General features: G+C 56.2%; 4 protein-coding genes across 4 annotated transcripts; all 4 read right to left on the reverse strand.

Moving 5' to 3' along the window:
* Nucleotides 1–324: 324 nt before the first annotated feature.
* IWZ02DRAFT_475163 (FAD binding domain-containing protein) lies at nt 325–2,355 on the reverse strand. The gene is made up of 3 exons (XM_066769008.1): nt 1,966–2,355; nt 1,239–1,917; nt 325–1,183 (listed from the first exon to the last, which is right to left on the reverse strand). The coding sequence occupies exons 1-3, from the start codon at nt 2,035–2,037 to the stop codon at nt 474–476; spliced, it is 1,461 nt and encodes a 486-aa protein (XP_066623140.1). The 5' UTR covers nt 2,038–2,355; the 3' UTR covers nt 325–473.
* Nucleotides 2,356–2,395: 40 nt separating this feature from the next.
* IWZ02DRAFT_450918 (polysaccharide deacetylase family protein) lies at nt 2,396–3,781 on the reverse strand. The gene is made up of 3 exons (XM_066767495.1): nt 3,510–3,781; nt 2,777–3,458; nt 2,396–2,723 (listed from the first exon to the last, which is right to left on the reverse strand). The coding sequence occupies exons 1-3, from the start codon at nt 3,613–3,615 to the stop codon at nt 2,570–2,572; spliced, it is 942 nt and encodes a 313-aa protein (XP_066623141.1). The 5' UTR covers nt 3,616–3,781; the 3' UTR covers nt 2,396–2,569.
* A 935-nt stretch (nt 3,782–4,716) lies between these two features.
* Nucleotides 4,717–7,311, reverse strand: IWZ02DRAFT_450922 (FAD binding domain-containing protein). The gene is made up of 5 exons (XM_066767496.1): nt 7,023–7,311; nt 6,795–6,969; nt 6,148–6,745; nt 6,010–6,092; nt 4,717–5,956 (listed from the first exon to the last, which is right to left on the reverse strand). The coding sequence occupies exons 1-5, from the start codon at nt 7,235–7,237 to the stop codon at nt 5,006–5,008; spliced, it is 2,022 nt and encodes a 673-aa protein (XP_066623142.1). The 5' UTR covers nt 7,238–7,311; the 3' UTR covers nt 4,717–5,005.
* Nucleotides 7,312–9,433: 2,122 nt separating this feature from the next.
* Nucleotides 9,434–13,879, reverse strand: IWZ02DRAFT_258808 (fungal-specific transcription factor domain-containing protein). Its single transcript, XM_066763299.1, has 6 exons — nt 13,445–13,879; nt 12,683–13,198; nt 11,849–12,633; nt 11,523–11,803; nt 11,152–11,471; nt 9,434–11,102 (listed from the first exon to the last, which is right to left on the reverse strand). Exons 1-6 carry the CDS (start codon nt 13,671–13,673, stop codon nt 9,661–9,663), a joined length of 3,573 nt encoding a protein of 1,190 aa, XP_066623143.1. The 5' UTR covers nt 13,674–13,879; the 3' UTR covers nt 9,434–9,660.
* Nucleotides 13,880–13,943: the final 64 nt, after the last annotated feature.

Raw genomic sequence — 13,943 nt, forward strand, 5'->3', positions numbered from 1 at the left:
ACGCGACGCAGTAGCTAGCTGGCCTGGCTACTCTCATGATTGACTAGTATTGGATTTATGGGTTGATGGATGGATGGATGGATGGATGGATGGGATGGATTAGATGGATTGGAATGAGGATGAAGTGGAACTAACGGATTGACGGATAGTTGGATACGACCACATTTAACGAATGCTGATATGATACGAGAAGATGAAGAAGATTTGAAGACCCATTTGAGGTATATGTATGACGGAGTAGTGGTGTGCGAACGAGGCTTGCATTAGGTGGTGGTTAGTTGTCTTTTGCTATGCACAATCTTCATGTCACGATGGTGCTTGGGTTTTCGTTGTGATTGATTTTGGATTTTCCGCGTCTACTTTGCGGCTTGGTTTCTCCCGGCTTCGACGTAATTAGTCCTGTCCCAAACTCCTTTTCGATTCCATCATCCATGCGGCCCAAGTAGTGCCCACGTTGCGACAGCTTCGCCCTTTCACCTCCCTCCACCTCGGCCACCTTTCTTTGCTCCCTCTCGACATCCCTCGCCCCACTCCCTCTCCACGTCGTCCCAGCAGTCGTACGTCAACAGCCAATCGCCAACGCCTCCCTGCCGCCAGGGAAACGGGTCGCTGCCCTGCTGCAAGCCCTCGGCCGCGGGGTCGACGTGCTCGCCGCGCGCCCGCCTCTCCTCGACGTCGTTCCATGCGCGGAATAGCGCGTCCCGCTGGTCTCGCTGCGGGCCGTCGTGCACGTGGTACAGGAACTGCTGCTTGTTGCCGCGGGCGACGACGGCCTCTGTGCGCTGCTTGCGGCAAGCCTCGTAGACGCGCAGGGCGCGCGCCTTGCTGGCCTTGGTTTTGGTGGATAGGCGGCCCAGGCAGAGGCCCAGCACGCAGGCGTCCTCGAAGCTCATGCCCGCGCCGCTGGCCAGGTACGGCAGCGTGGCGTGCACGGCGTCGCCGAGCAGCGTGAAGGCGGCCGACGCGTGGGACCACGCCGGCTCCAGCGTCGGCCGGATGCAGAGCCGCCATTTGTGCACCGATTCGCAGAGGGCTAGCAGCTTGGGGATGCGCGGGTCCCAGTCGCGGAACGGGGCTTGCATCTCTGGTATCGAGCCGGGCGAGATGGACACGTTGGGAGGCAGGTCGTCCGGAACCAGGAGCACCATGTTGAAGTATTGGCCGCCGCGGAGAATGTAATTTACTAGTGGTCTTGTTAGGGGGTGGGGCTTGAATCAAACAGAGAGAGGAGAACATACCAGCGTGCATGTCTGGACCCAACCAGTAGTTCACTTGAGGATCAAGCACCAAGTCTCTCAGCTCGTCGTCCTCGAGCATCTTCTCCGTCCTCAACAGCAGCCTGTACGCCAAATCGCCCGTCAACACTGGGGGATCTGGCCGGACCAGCATGATCTCTCGACACCGGGAGTTGATGCCATCAGCACCAACAACAATGTCCGCGCGCACGCGCTCGCCACTTTCCAGCACCGCTTCCGCAGCGCTCTGGTCCGGTCCCAAACCGCCCTCGCCTAAATCACCGTCGAAGCACACGACATCCTTGACGCGGCAGCCAGTCCGGACGGCGCCGCCCAGCTCGAGGAGGCGCGCAACGAGAGCGGCGTGCAGCTCGGCGCGGTGGAAATCCCAGAACTCGCTGCCGCCGCCGATGCGATCCGCGTACGATTTGAACGGCAGACTGGCCAGCACCTCGCCCTTCCACGACAGCATGTTGCAGCAGCGCGGCGTCGTCAGGTGCGGGGCCAGGTGCGGCTCGAGCCCCAGCGCCTTGAGTATGCGCACCGAGTTGGGAAGACATTGGATGCCGGCGCCGACGTCTGAGAGCGCCGCTGCCGACTCGAGGATTGTTACTTTGTGGCCCGACAATAGCAGTGCGATGGCGGCGCATAGTCCGCCGAGGCCCGCGCCGATGATGACAATCTAGGACCGTTAGTACGTTATAAATAACATGGGAACGACAGAGAGTACGTCAAGTCGTTCATCGGGAGCGCGGTGTTTTGGCGCAAGGACCGGAGGCGCGCGGGCTTGCGGCAAAGACATGACCACAATGCTGACGCCGGAAGTGTATGAACGAGTCTCAAAGCTTCAAGCAACTAACGCAAGCAAATAAGACCAGTCTTTACTGAGCGGCAAAAGAAGGGCAGACACACGTGAGACTCAAGTGCTCCCGACAGAAGGTATTTGAAGCATGACCGCGATGGAGCGCGGATTTGATATGGGCGTGGACATGGCAGCGTGGTACGGCGTTCCGATGTGTACGGCACGAGAGTTGAGAGCTACGTAGCTGGGGTTGCTAGCATGGAGCTAGGAAGTAAGTGGTGGCTTCCATGGATCGAGAAGTCCCGTTGTCGGTCTCGCCGAACGAGCAAGCAGCAGAAGTGGGGTGAAAGGTGGGAGGCCAAAAGTAGTTGCCGGATGCGCCGGCTCTGCACTATGCTGTCCGCCAAAATAATTTTATTCAGTATGGCCATTTGTATTGCTTTCATTGTAACACAGGACACAATGGAATCAGCCCGGAAACTCATATCTTTCCAGTTTCAATTTTTCATCTTCCTCGTTGTCGCCCGTGCCATTAGACTCCCACCGGCGGCTTCTTCAACATGTCGCCCGCAGCAGCGGGCATCAGAGCACCCTCTGGGACTGGATTCCTGGCCTTGAAGTCATCACACATTTGCTCCATTGTCACCCACTCGACGCCCTCGTGCTTGTTGATGTGCTCGATGATCCTACAGACCAAGTCAGCTCGGACCCGGGCACGTTTGCGCCGAGAACAACGTACCTCTCATGCATCAACAGCACATGCGGCCTTCCACTGACATCGGGGTGAATGGTCATGGGGAAGACGAACTCGTCGTACTCGCGGTAAAAGTAGTCAAAGTGGTCCTTCCACAGCTCCTCGACAACCTTGGGGCTGACCCAGCCGTGGCTGTTGGGGGCGCCCTTGATAAACATCATGGGCGGCAAGTCGTCGATGTACCAAGACCCAGGAATCTCGACGATGCCCGTGGGCTTGCCCTTGACGAGGGGCTTCATCCAGTCCCTTGCGCGCTTCGAGTAGTCAATCTTTGTCCACGAGTCGTCGGTGCGCAGCCAGTAGCACTGGTAGTCCGAGTGGCTCATCGAGTGGTCGTACTCGATGCCGTAGCTGAGCAGCAGGTCGGCGCCTTCGCGCGACACCTCCCACCACGGCGCCACGCTGCCGCGCGGCGGCTTGCCCGCAAACTCGCTCAGCATCCGGTACGTCTTGTCCAGCACGTCGCGCTGCTGCTCCAGCGTCATGTCCTTGGGGTTCTCGTGGCTGTAGCCGTGCAGCCCAATCTCGTGCCCGGCGTCGCGGATGGCCGCGCAGTCTTCCGGGAACGTCTCCAGACTATGGCCTGGGATGAACCACGTCGCCTTGATCTTGTACTTGTCGAAGAGCTTGAGCAGTCGCTGGACGCCAATTGTGCCAGCGAAAATGCCTGCAGGGCGTTGTGAGCGCATAATTCACACCAAAATGGAGGGCTGTTTACCCCGACTAATGTCGCTGGTCGAGTCCTCGCCGCCATACGACCCTAGCCATCCGGCGATGGCATCAATATCGACACCATAGCTGACCAAAACGCGCTTCTTGCCCATTGTTCGGATTGAATCCAAGTCGGTTTAGAAATAAACAAGCCCTGTGGCAGCCGTTCGGAATTGCTTCCTCGAAAGTACAAGCAGACGAGCAGAGGGTCGAGCAATCAAGTTTGTAAAGCAGGTAGGTTGCATGGAGAAAAAGGAGCAGAGGGAATAGAAAAGAAGGAGAACCCCACCATGCGACCAGCTCGTAACCCACCGGCAGATTGTAGAGAAGGCAACTAAGCTCTCCCTCGTCTTCCCGCGCCGCCACCGCCGCCGCTGCCGTCCATCCATCCATCCATCCATCCATCATCCATCGTATCTCCCAACCCGATCTCTTCTTCACCCTACTCCGCATCCACTCCCCGTTCACCACTCACACACGCGCGCCAGACGCCGTGCCGTCCATATGCCCAACTTGCCCTCCGCACCTTTTGCCAAACTATACAACTCAGGTTCATACATGTACCCAAGGAAAAGACTAATCCGCTAGATATATGCCCAGTTGGCCCCCCTCCCGCGCGCATATGCCCAAGCCATTTCTAGCCCAACACACTTTCACTCCCATTGCCTCTCTCTTCTTCCAACAAACAGAGTCGTCCTTCGGCCTCTGAACGCGCCCGCTCGCCATCCCCGTCCCCAGCCCCGCGTCGTGTGGTGTGGTGTTGTGTAGCTCTCGTATCGCGCAGCCGCAGCCGGTCACATCATCATCATCATCATCATCATCATCCATTCCCACTTAATTTTCCGGCACTATTCTCGAGAGGACTATTCATTAACATGGTCGTGCGATGATGGCGACGGCGGCGCGAGAGTGGGGGAAAGAAAGTGGGTGAGTGGTGGACAAGGGCCAGGGCCGATGGCCATAGCTCCCACCCCCTTTTAGGCATAGCGCCTTGTTGGACCCCGCATGATGTGAGGGTGCGGTGATTGGCTGCGAGAGACAGGGACCAAACCGGAAGACGGGGAGACGGGGAGACGGGGAGAGCGGAGCTAGGTAGGGTTGTAAGACAAGGTTGCGGTGCTGTGGAAACGAACATGTTTCTGGGGAGACATGGATTTAATTTTTTTTTTTTTTTTTTTTTTTTTGCCCTTTGAGGTGAGAGGTACAGTTGTGATGCGAGTGAGGAATGCAAGTTCATTGGTTCTGTTTATGCTGGATTCTAGGCCTATCAGACCACGAAAGCTCTCTTTCCAAGCTGTGCTTCTATGTCCATTCGTTGTGAAAATAACCAACCATGCAATTCAATCACCCGTCTGCCTGATAGAAGAAACGATCCTTTAGTCATTATCGTGCGCCTGCTTGCTTGCGAGATGGTCAAACCCATTCAACGCCCTCATCCTTCTTCCGCCAGAGATATTCATGCTGTTCTTTTATGCTTTCCGACCCCTTCTTCTCTAAACCTGATTAGTATGCCTGGCTGGGCAAATCGCACGTCAAAAAGCGCTCAAAGTAATCATCCAAGAAGCGCATGGCCTCGGCACCCTTCTCCCTCGTCGTGCCATCGTCCCAAACCTTGAGCGTGCCGACGTAGCCATCGGGGCGCACGACGGCAACGGCTACCTGGTCGGCGTCGAGCGTGTCGGCGCCCAGCCACTTGTCGGTGCACGACTGGCTGCGCGTGTCCATGTGCGCGACGTTGTCGAGGTAGACGGTCCACGGCGAGTCGCGCAGCACTTGGGGCAGGTCGGCGATTTCGAGCCGGTCCTTGGCCATGCGCGTGACGAGCGCAAACGTGAAGAGGCACGAGATGGGCGTGTAGCGCTCCGGACACACGAACTCGTCGTGCGGCGCCGCCACGGGCGGTTGCAGCGTGTAGCTGGCGTTGGCGGCGGCCGACACGCGGCCCATGAAGCTGGTGCTGCTGTTGGCCGTCGAGCAGGCCTTTTCGAGAAAGGGGCGGCTGCGCAGCGCGTCGTTGGCGAAGAAGTAAATGCGGAATTGGCCCAGCGTTGGAATGTCGAGCTGGATGTCGACAGGGTTGGCGTCAGTGTAGCGCGTCACCTTGGCCGGCGTGGGCAGACAACCGGGTCGCAAGTCACCGCAGCCCATCGATTCTGTTGCAACGTTGAGGTCGTTGGTGCCATACTCGGCCCCAATGCCGCTGATGAAGCGCACATTCTTCATGAAGTTCTGCGCCAGCGCCGTCGAGTCGCCCGCGGCAAAGGCGTTTGCGTGCTCATAGTCAAACGAAATGAGGTCCTGGGCAATCTTGCGGCGTTCTTCTTCGTACGAAGCCAGCAGCTCGGGCGTTGCGATTTGGCGGATGACGAGGTTGAGCTTCCAGGCCAGGTTCCAGGCATCGTGAAGCGAAGTGTTCATGCCTTGAGCAGCCTTTGGCGAGTGCGTGTGGCTGGCCTGTGCAGTTGGTGAGCTTTGTCCCCTGACATGGTAGCATGAACGAATCCTACGTCTCCAGCGATAAACACTCGGCCCCTGTCGTCGACAAATTTGGTCGCCACGCGCTGGCCCACTTGATACCTGCCGTACCATTCTGCAATCCTCTTGTTAGTAACTTTTCTCGTCTCCTCTTCCCCGAACCGACTCACCGACCGACTTCCATTGGAGGAAAAATGGGTGCATAATCTCCTGCGCCCTCTGCATGACAAACTCTTGCGTGAGCTCGTCCTTGGACGCGCTTCCTCTCGACTCGGACTTGAGTTCAATGTACAGCCGCGTCAGGTTACGCTCGCGCGGGATGATGAGCACCGAACCCGCCTCCTCCGAGTAGATGACGGCCTTGGACCAGAGGTCCGGAAAGTCCGTCTCTATCTGCCCGTCCAAGACTCCCCAGATGGCGTCCGAAGATGCTCCCAGCGGCTGTGCCCCGGGCATCGACTTGCGTACCTGCGAGTGCGCCCCGTCGCATCCCACAATGTAGTGCGTGTTCATGGTCCTCTTTTGCTGCTGCACGTCGGCCTTGCACGTGACTTGGATGGGTGATGTCTTTCCTGAAAGATACTCAAAGTCCATAAAGGCCGTGTTTCTTTGCACATCTACTCCCCTTTCCCGGAGATCGTTGATGAAGAGCTGCTCAATCATGCCCTGGTGCACGAGCAGAATGTAGGGATCCAACAAGTCTACTGTTTCGTGCGGATAATGCACCTCTCTTCCTGCTCTGTGCATCTTCTCCGTCAATGATGATCTCTGGGGAACGTTAGTGCCCAAAAACCAAGAAATATTGGCTCGCGCCTACCCAAAAGCAAATGTCAAAGACTTTGACACCTTTTCGAAGAATGGGATCCGCAATCCTCATCTGGCGCAGCGTCTCGATGGATTTTGGCTGAAGGCCATCCGCTCTTCCCGTCAGAGTCCGTTCTGGCCGGTCATCGATAATTTCCACCTTGATTCCAAAGCGGGCGAGGTTGTCTCTGGACGTTGATTTAGTCGGGCACGATTCACGTGAATTTGGACCGAGACGTACGCAAGCATAAGGCCGGCCGGGCCGGCGCCTACAACGAGGACCTCACTTTTCGAGTGTGTAGGGTCATGGGATGAACCAGGAACATAGGGGATATTGGCTTGTAAGATGTCGACGCTGCCTTCTCTGAGTTCGCCATTCGGAATTCTGCTGGGGGACATTTTGAGGAACCTTGGAGGAGTGCTGCGCTTGATAAGCCCCCAGATATGCGGAGCCATTGCAATAAAAAGGGCGTAGACAGTGGTGGAAGAGTGGGAAGAGTGGTGGTGGGAGTGGCCATATTGAAGAGTCGCGATGGGGTGTTGGAGGCAGCAGGGGGAGGGGGGGAGGGGGGGCACACATACACACAGTGGTTCAAGGATGCCGTTGCGGGTGGCCTGACTGCGATCCAGAATTTTTTTTGGTCGCAAGCAGCAGAGAGAGGTCCGTCATTGGGGAGCAGTTTGAGCCAGAGCAAAGAGGCGTGGGTGGTGTTCCGTTGGCTCCCCCACTTCCGGCATGCTACTCTTGCCGTGCTCCTACGTCGTCTCGTCTCCCACGCACGCTACAACGACGGGACTCGACTTAGTTTTCTTAGTGCTGCAGCCGAGCAATCGACCAGCGCCATCGGTGAGCTTCACTTGCAGACTCTTTTTTGGTCGACCGCACGCGCTGTTTCCGGCGTCGGAAGCGGCACATGAACACCAGCTCCAGTGTACGTCAACATGCCCTTTACGGGAGCCTCGGACGGGTGGCATCGCCTACCGCCCAAAGCGCCGTAAGAGATCCGACATGGCGCCGTCTTGGTCTTGGAGGCTTCCTGTTGTTCTCTTCGGGCTTTTTTGCGCCCTCAGGCGAGCCATACAGAGGCAGTGTTGAGGTCGTGTCCTCAGAGTAATGCAACACCACAGGACTCCATTTCACGAAGATCGTGACCCTCTCTCTCATCTTTGTCGAGGCTGCCTCACTGGGACAAGGCAACTAATTTCACCGACTCCTCTACAAGCCGGGCCATCCGGCCAAATAGCAGGCCGGTTTCTCCAGCGTCGTGTTTCAGCCTTACTGAACGGCTCGCTACCAGTCCTACGTCTCGGTCTGCAACCCTCGATTCCTGACTCGGCTGGACTTGGACTGACTTGTGCTCTTCACTTCCGAGGGATTCAGGTTCCGGGCTTGAAAAAGCTGTCCAAAATGTGGAAAAAAAGGCCAGAAATTCCGTCGTCGGCCGGGCCGAGCTGCTTGGCTGACCAGTCTCTCTTCTTTCTTCATGCTCGTCTGGTCCATGCACTCCTCCACACTTTGAACCCTGCATTTTCCGCTGGATCGCCAATTGTGGTGCGTTCCCCGTTTAGCCCTCCGCCTTCCAAGCGAAGCGAAGATCCTCTGCGCGTGGCTTTTGTTGGAGATGGCATCGTGCTCACCCCCTTTTAATGGTGCACCGCGGTAATGGCAGGACTTCGCTTGTACGACCAAAAGTGCTCTCGACGACGGTGATTTTCTAGCACTTCAATCTTGGGTTCCGGAGAGGCCTGTGGGCGTACGAACCACATTACGCACTTTTACATGCCCACCATGCGCTCGGTTCCATGTCCTCGGGTAAAGCCGCGCGAGGGTGCATGCATCTCCGCAAGACAGTAGTCGATGTCTGCTCTTCACTGGCGACCGGGGTCTCCATATTGCATCTCAGTCGACATGACGAAGTTCGAGCAGGGCTGAGCACTTGCCAAACTGGGAAGGCGAACAACCAACGTCCACATAAGATCCGATGACCCGTCTACTCGTTGGGTAGAGTGCTGGATGCCAGGCTCGAATCATCAAAGAACCTTTGTTCAGTCATATCAGCACGTGTGCCTGGAAGTCCTGTATTCAAGGGTTCGGGAATATCAAACCTCGACAGAATTGCCAAAAAGGGGTTGTTTGCCAGGTCAGATCAATCTTCAGCAACAGCGTCAAGATGATTGCGATGGCAGAGGACCAAGTCCATCAGAAGGGTTTTGATTGAGAGATGCTCGCAAAAATGCAGACCTGCTACTCCAATGGCATAGATGAAGGCTCTAACAGCGCAAAGGGCAAGCGCACTGCATTTTGGAAGCGCCCCTTGGACTTCGATACCTGGTTCGTTCGTTCGCAGAGGAACACGAAGCTCAGAGTCAGTTCGAGCCTCGTTTTCGACTGTTCAATTTCATTGCTAACGGCAACAGAATTTTGAGAATTCGCCCCTCCTTCGCATCCCCCGCGAACTGCGCGATGTCATTTGGGAATTTTCCCTTGCCAACGTCGAGCAGGTCCGCCTATTCGATGCAGTTACCCTATGGGAGCAGTCGTCCGCAGTCACAGCTACGCCTAGGGAGCAGCCGTCCGACATCCATCACGGCTTCGTCTTAAGGAGCAGTCGTCCGCAATCCATCACCACTTCGTCTTGGGAACGGCCGTCCTCGGTCACAGCTACCGTACCCCTTGGGAGCAGTCATCCGCCGTCACAGCCACACCTTGGGAGCATTCATCTACCTGTACTGCCACAACAGCGCTTGGCCAGCCGTTGTCCATAGACAAGTTAGAAATTCTCCAAATTGCCCAAATTCCTTCCATCTACTCCACTCCAACATCAAAATGCCATCCACAATGGACAAATTCAAAACCAAACACCCGCCAAACAAACGAATCAAACACTCCCGATATCAACACCACCCAAACCCATCCTAATACCCATTCCAACATCCACGCCGAGTCCCAAAACGCTTCCAGCATCGGCACCAAACGCAGCGCCACCGTTACCGCCAGCATGGTGAGCAGCGCCGAGCCCAGCCAGTCCCATGGCCGCGGTAGAGACGGCGGCTTCGCCACCAGCAGCAGAGTGACCGGCAGTAGTACTGCCGCTGAGCCCTGCTCCATTCATCGCAGCCCCATTACTTGAGGCGGTAGCGATGGCAGCAGCAGGGGACGCTCCGAGCCCCAGCCCCAGCCCCAGCCCCAGCCCCAGCCCGCCGCCGCCCAAGCCGCCGACGACACGGCCGGGCACCAAGCCGCGCAGGACCATCATGCCATCGTGAACGACGGCCCAGCGGACGCGGCTCAGGGCGTGAGCGACGACAGCCGTCAAGGCGGCCGTTTTGCGTTTGATGTTTTTGATACGCGGGAGAGCCAGGGGCGCGGCGTTCTGGGGCTGTGTCTGCGAGGCTGAGGAGTTCGATGCGGCTGCGTTCGCACTGCTGGTGTTGTCATTGTTGCTGTTGGTGTTGTTGGAGGGCCTGTTCGGCCACGAGGGCGGGGGCGGCTGAGCTACCATGGCTCTGAGCAGAGCATGCATTTCCGACGCCGGGTTCCAGATGGGCGCATCATCGTCGATGTCGTCGTCGTCTGCATCCTCGTCTGAACTTTGGCAGTATCCGTCGAGAGACTCGGTGTCTGGGTTGGCCGGCTGGCATTGAGAAGGTGAGCGCTGGCGCAGACGTCTTGTCGAAGCATCTTTTTCCCATGGTGCGTTTAGAGAGTCGCGTCTGTTGGAAGACGTGCCCGTTTGTATCTCGTCTCGCGGCTTTGCGTGCCAGTAAGCCCAGATACACAGACAGGCAAGATACAAGCACCAGGGGTAGTGGAACAAGCCGCCGGCGTCCCAATCGCGGAGACGCGTTGCCCCATCTCGGATGAGAGCGGCAGAGTGCCATGCAGCTTTGGCAGCATTGCTGTTCGTCAAGTTTGCCGCTTTACCAGAGTTCGAAGCTTCTGAGTTTTTGCTAGTCGACAGGTTGGCGCAGTCTGCAACCCTGGCTGCCCACCTCTTGACGACGCGCTGAGACCGGACAAAATCTGCGCGCTGCACTGGACGACCTAGAATGTGTCGAGCGCCGGCGTAAATCTGAATATCGAGAAACTCCGCGTTAAGGTGAAACTGCGCGGCGTGGTAGATGGCGGTGTTGGCAGTGGCGAAGAGGCGGAACTCGTTCTGGAGACTATGCTGAATCGATGACGGAGCCATAGTATGGTGATTTGGACAATAGCGAGAGGTATACGACGCGCAGTAAGCCTCAAAGTCAGACAGCCATGCTTCGTAGGACGCCGAAATGCGAGATTTCCAGTCACCAAGCGGTGTGTTGTTGACAAGTCCTGGGGTCCCGGTCAGATTATCGCAAAACCCGCAGTCAACCCAACTGACCTAGAGACGTCTGGTCTCTCCTCTTCATATCCCAGCTGATGGACATCAGGCCATGTAAAATCATCACTCTCGATAGAGCATTCAAATGTTTTGGAGACGACACTGGCTTGGGCGTCACCAGATAAGTCTTGAGCGTGCTCAAAAACAATGGAGGACGGGAATGCTTCTTCCACAGCCTGTACCATGTGTCTGGCGAATCTGCCTCCCAGAGCTGTTGGTGGGACGGTAGCGTCGACCGCAACTCAAAGGCAGACATGCAAAGAGATTGGCAGAAGAGTACTGCGTGCTGAACGTCCCACATGAAACAATGATAAGCAAGTCTGCGTTTGATCAGAAAATAGTTCAAGATTGGTTCAAAGGTGATTGGTTACCGCTTCTTTTGCTCTGCAATCACCCAGTGCTTCCATACCGAGTCCAGACTGTTTGAGGAAGGATCAAGAATTGATGACCCGACAGTTTGGCAGTCACTCCGTCGGATCAGGTTGATCAAGAGTCCGTGGAATAAATGAGCCATGTCGTGCTGCTTCTGGCCAGCGCGGCTCTTGCCAAAGCATTCGACTAGTAAAATGGTCTGCAGGGCCCAAAGATCGGGCTTGGCGTTGAAGCCGGGATGTGCAAAAATGTGAGGCCGCAATACGTCGTGAATGCATACCTACGTGGATTAGCGTAAGACTTACAATAGGGGCGTCCCTCTTACAGCCATTTGATGTGCGTCCTTTTCGCAATACGTGGCCCCGATGAGCAGGACAGACACAAGCAATAGAGGCTCAACACTGGCAGGATCAAAAGTAGGCTGGTGGATGAGTGGATACGCAGTGTTGAAGCGGGTAAAGTACATGTTGCTATACGTCTGTAGGGAGGGCAGCGTCAGAAGGGGGTGGCTCCTCGAAATGTAGAACCCATCCGGAGTGACGGGTTTTGCAGCATCAATCAGATCGACAATTTCATTTTTCGTAGCTTCATCTATTACTGGTAACATTGCAGATCGATTGAGAGTCGACATTGGCCGCTCAAAGTCCATGTCGGAAAAGCTCTGGGTCGGAGCAAGCGACTTGCGTGAGCCTCTGGCCTCGTTGGCTCTCAAGGACTCGCTGCTGTTGGCGACTGAGCTTCTCATAACGCTGGAACGCGGTGGACTATTGTCTGCGAGGGTTCGTTGCGGGGCTAGCGGAGGCAGTGAAATGCCGGTTTCCATGCTCCGCTCGGGTATCATGGCGTAATGGGACTGGTTCGTTGCATTCATGGCTCTTCCGTTCGTGGATGTGGCAAGATCACTGACAGCTGGCGTATGCCTCCTGTTTAATCCTATTTCCAAGGTATGAGTGGACGCTTGACTTTCAGGAGCTTGGTGTACGTGCGTTGGGGCAAACAAGTCTGGAGACGTCGACGGCAACGACGACTGCTGCGTGGCAAGATGATGATCCAAGTCAAACAGCCAGTTGTAATTGCTCATGGTGGTGAAGGGCATGTTGAAGGAGCTTGCTGTTGAAAAGTTAGCGCCGCAAGTCTACTGGGCTCATTCAGAATATACCAGTGTCCGGATTGAAAATGTCGTCGTAGGGTACGTCGTCATAGGGCTTGCTTATCCCAGCTGAGGATGAAAGCCCCTCGGTTGACCCCCAGAATCGCTCTGTCTCCTGGGGCAGCGTCTCCGTGTCTTGGTACAGCTCTGATGATTCGTGACCAGGACTAAGAGCCAGAGGAGGAAAGACCCAGTCGTCACTGGCAAGCTCTGTTGCAGTCGTGACGTGTGATGCTCTCCTCTCAAAGGTTTCGGAAGGATTCGAGTTGGCGCTGGAAATGGGAGGCGAGATTGGAATTTCAATGCCAAGGTCTCGCGCGTCGTCTTCGATGGATGCAGCCACGGAAGGCGACTCGTGCTGGATCTCTCTTGGAGAGCCTTGTTGAGAGTTGGTGCCGAGGTTGGGACGCTTTGTGACGATTTTCCCATCTACGTCCTTCCACATGCGCTTCCTGGTGTTGAGGATGCCATGGCCTTCGCCACCTGCTTCCTCGTCCTTTTGGCGGTGACGTTGCATGTGCCGTTCTTGGATCCATGTTAGTGGATTGCGGTGTGGTGGAACATGAAAAAGTGGGATGTGAACTGGTCCATGTTGACAGCCTTAGAGGACGGAAATAACCATGCACCCCATTCTTGACAACCATTGACCAACTGTGAAAAGTAAAATATCGAAAGGTGTACATATAAAACGCGCGGGCTCCCACGTGGGAGAACGGGTCGCCACACGACCAGATTCCATCCATTGTTCGACACGAGTCAAAAGGAGCTTACCAAGCAGGTCCTTGCGCTTGAAGTGAGCACGGCATCTTTCACAAGTGCTTTCTCCTTCGGTGTGGTTGAGCAAGTGTCTCTGGAGGTGCTCCGATCGCGTGAAGCTCCTGCCGCAACCCGAGTAACCACAGGCGAACTTTTTGACTGCAGAATCTCCAGAGACGCTCTTCTTGCGGGAGTGGGATCTCTGCGAGTCGGTGGACCCAGTGGCGGACGACGCTCTGCGCATGGCGAGGTGGGGGGAAAGGGCGATGTCGGCAGATGAGCGATTCAATGGCTTGGAGTGACAGTTCACAGAGAAGAGGCGATGTAGGTTCAAGAGCAGCGCAGCAGGATAGCAGCGGATACTCGGGTTTGACTGGTCTTATCGGGGTGTAAATTGAACTGGTAGACCCTGTCCAGGAGGAGCCGCAGGTCAGGCACGCACGGTTGCACCTGTTCTCCGCAACCCCTCTTGGACGAGCGGCATGTCGCCATTCAGGGCACAGGGATGGCCATG

This window comes from Phyllosticta citriasiana (genome assembly GCF_038021145.1).
Source record: "Phyllosticta citriasiana strain CBS 120426 chromosome Unknown IWZ02scaffold_6, whole genome shotgun sequence".
NCBI lineage: Eukaryota > Fungi > Ascomycota > Dothideomycetes > Botryosphaeriales > Phyllostictaceae > Phyllosticta > Phyllosticta citriasiana.

What these genes read in the sequence shown, in the direction of transcription:
- IWZ02DRAFT_475163 (XM_066769008.1), bottom strand. Translation starts at nt 2,037, where the DNA reads ATGTCTTTGCCGCAAGCCCGCGCGCCTCCGGTCCTTGCGCCAAAACAC. An exon ending in CTCCCGATGAACGACTTGAC is followed by an intron (nt 1,918 to 1,965) that starts GTACTCTCTGTC and finishes TAACGGTCCTAG; the next exon opens with ATTGTCATCATCGGCGCGGG. An exon ending in GGGTCCAGACATGCACGCTG is followed by an intron (nt 1,184 to 1,238) that starts GTATGTTCTCCT and finishes CAAGACCACTAG; the next exon opens with TAAATTACATTCTCCGCGGC.
- IWZ02DRAFT_450918 (XM_066767495.1), bottom strand. Translation starts at nt 3,615, where the DNA reads ATGGGCAAGAAGCGCGTTTTGGTCAGCTATGGTGTCGATATTGATGCC. An exon ending in GACCAGCGACATTAGTCGGG is followed by an intron (nt 3,459 to 3,509) that starts GTAAACAGCCCT and finishes AACGCCCTGCAG; the next exon opens with GCATTTTCGCTGGCACAATT. An exon ending in GTGCTGTTGATGCATGAGAG is followed by an intron (nt 2,724 to 2,776) that starts GTACGTTGTTCT and finishes CTTGGTCTGTAG; the next exon opens with GATCATCGAGCACATCAACA.
- IWZ02DRAFT_258808 (XM_066763299.1), bottom strand. Translation starts at nt 13,673, where the DNA reads ATGCGCAGAGCGTCGTCCGCCACTGGGTCCACCGACTCGCAGAGATCC. An exon ending in CAAGCGCAAGGACCTGCTTG is followed by an intron (nt 13,199 to 13,444) that starts GTAAGCTCCTTT and finishes CATGGATCCAAG; the next exon opens with AACGGCACATGCAACGTCAC. An exon ending in CATTTTCAATCCGGACACTG is followed by an intron (nt 12,634 to 12,682) that starts GTATATTCTGAA and finishes ACTTTTCAACAG; the next exon opens with CAAGCTCCTTCAACATGCCC.
- IWZ02DRAFT_450922 (XM_066767496.1), bottom strand. Translation starts at nt 7,237, where the DNA reads ATGGCTCCGCATATCTGGGGGCTTATCAAGCGCAGCACTCCTCCAAGG. An exon ending in TCTTTGACATTTGCTTTTGG is followed by an intron (nt 6,746 to 6,794) that starts GTAGGCGCGAGC and finishes AACGTTCCCCAG; the next exon opens with AGATCATCATTGACGGAGAA. An exon ending in CCTCCAATGGAAGTCGGTCG is followed by an intron (nt 6,093 to 6,147) that starts GTGAGTCGGTTC and finishes AGAGGATTGCAG; the next exon opens with AATGGTACGGCAGGTATCAA.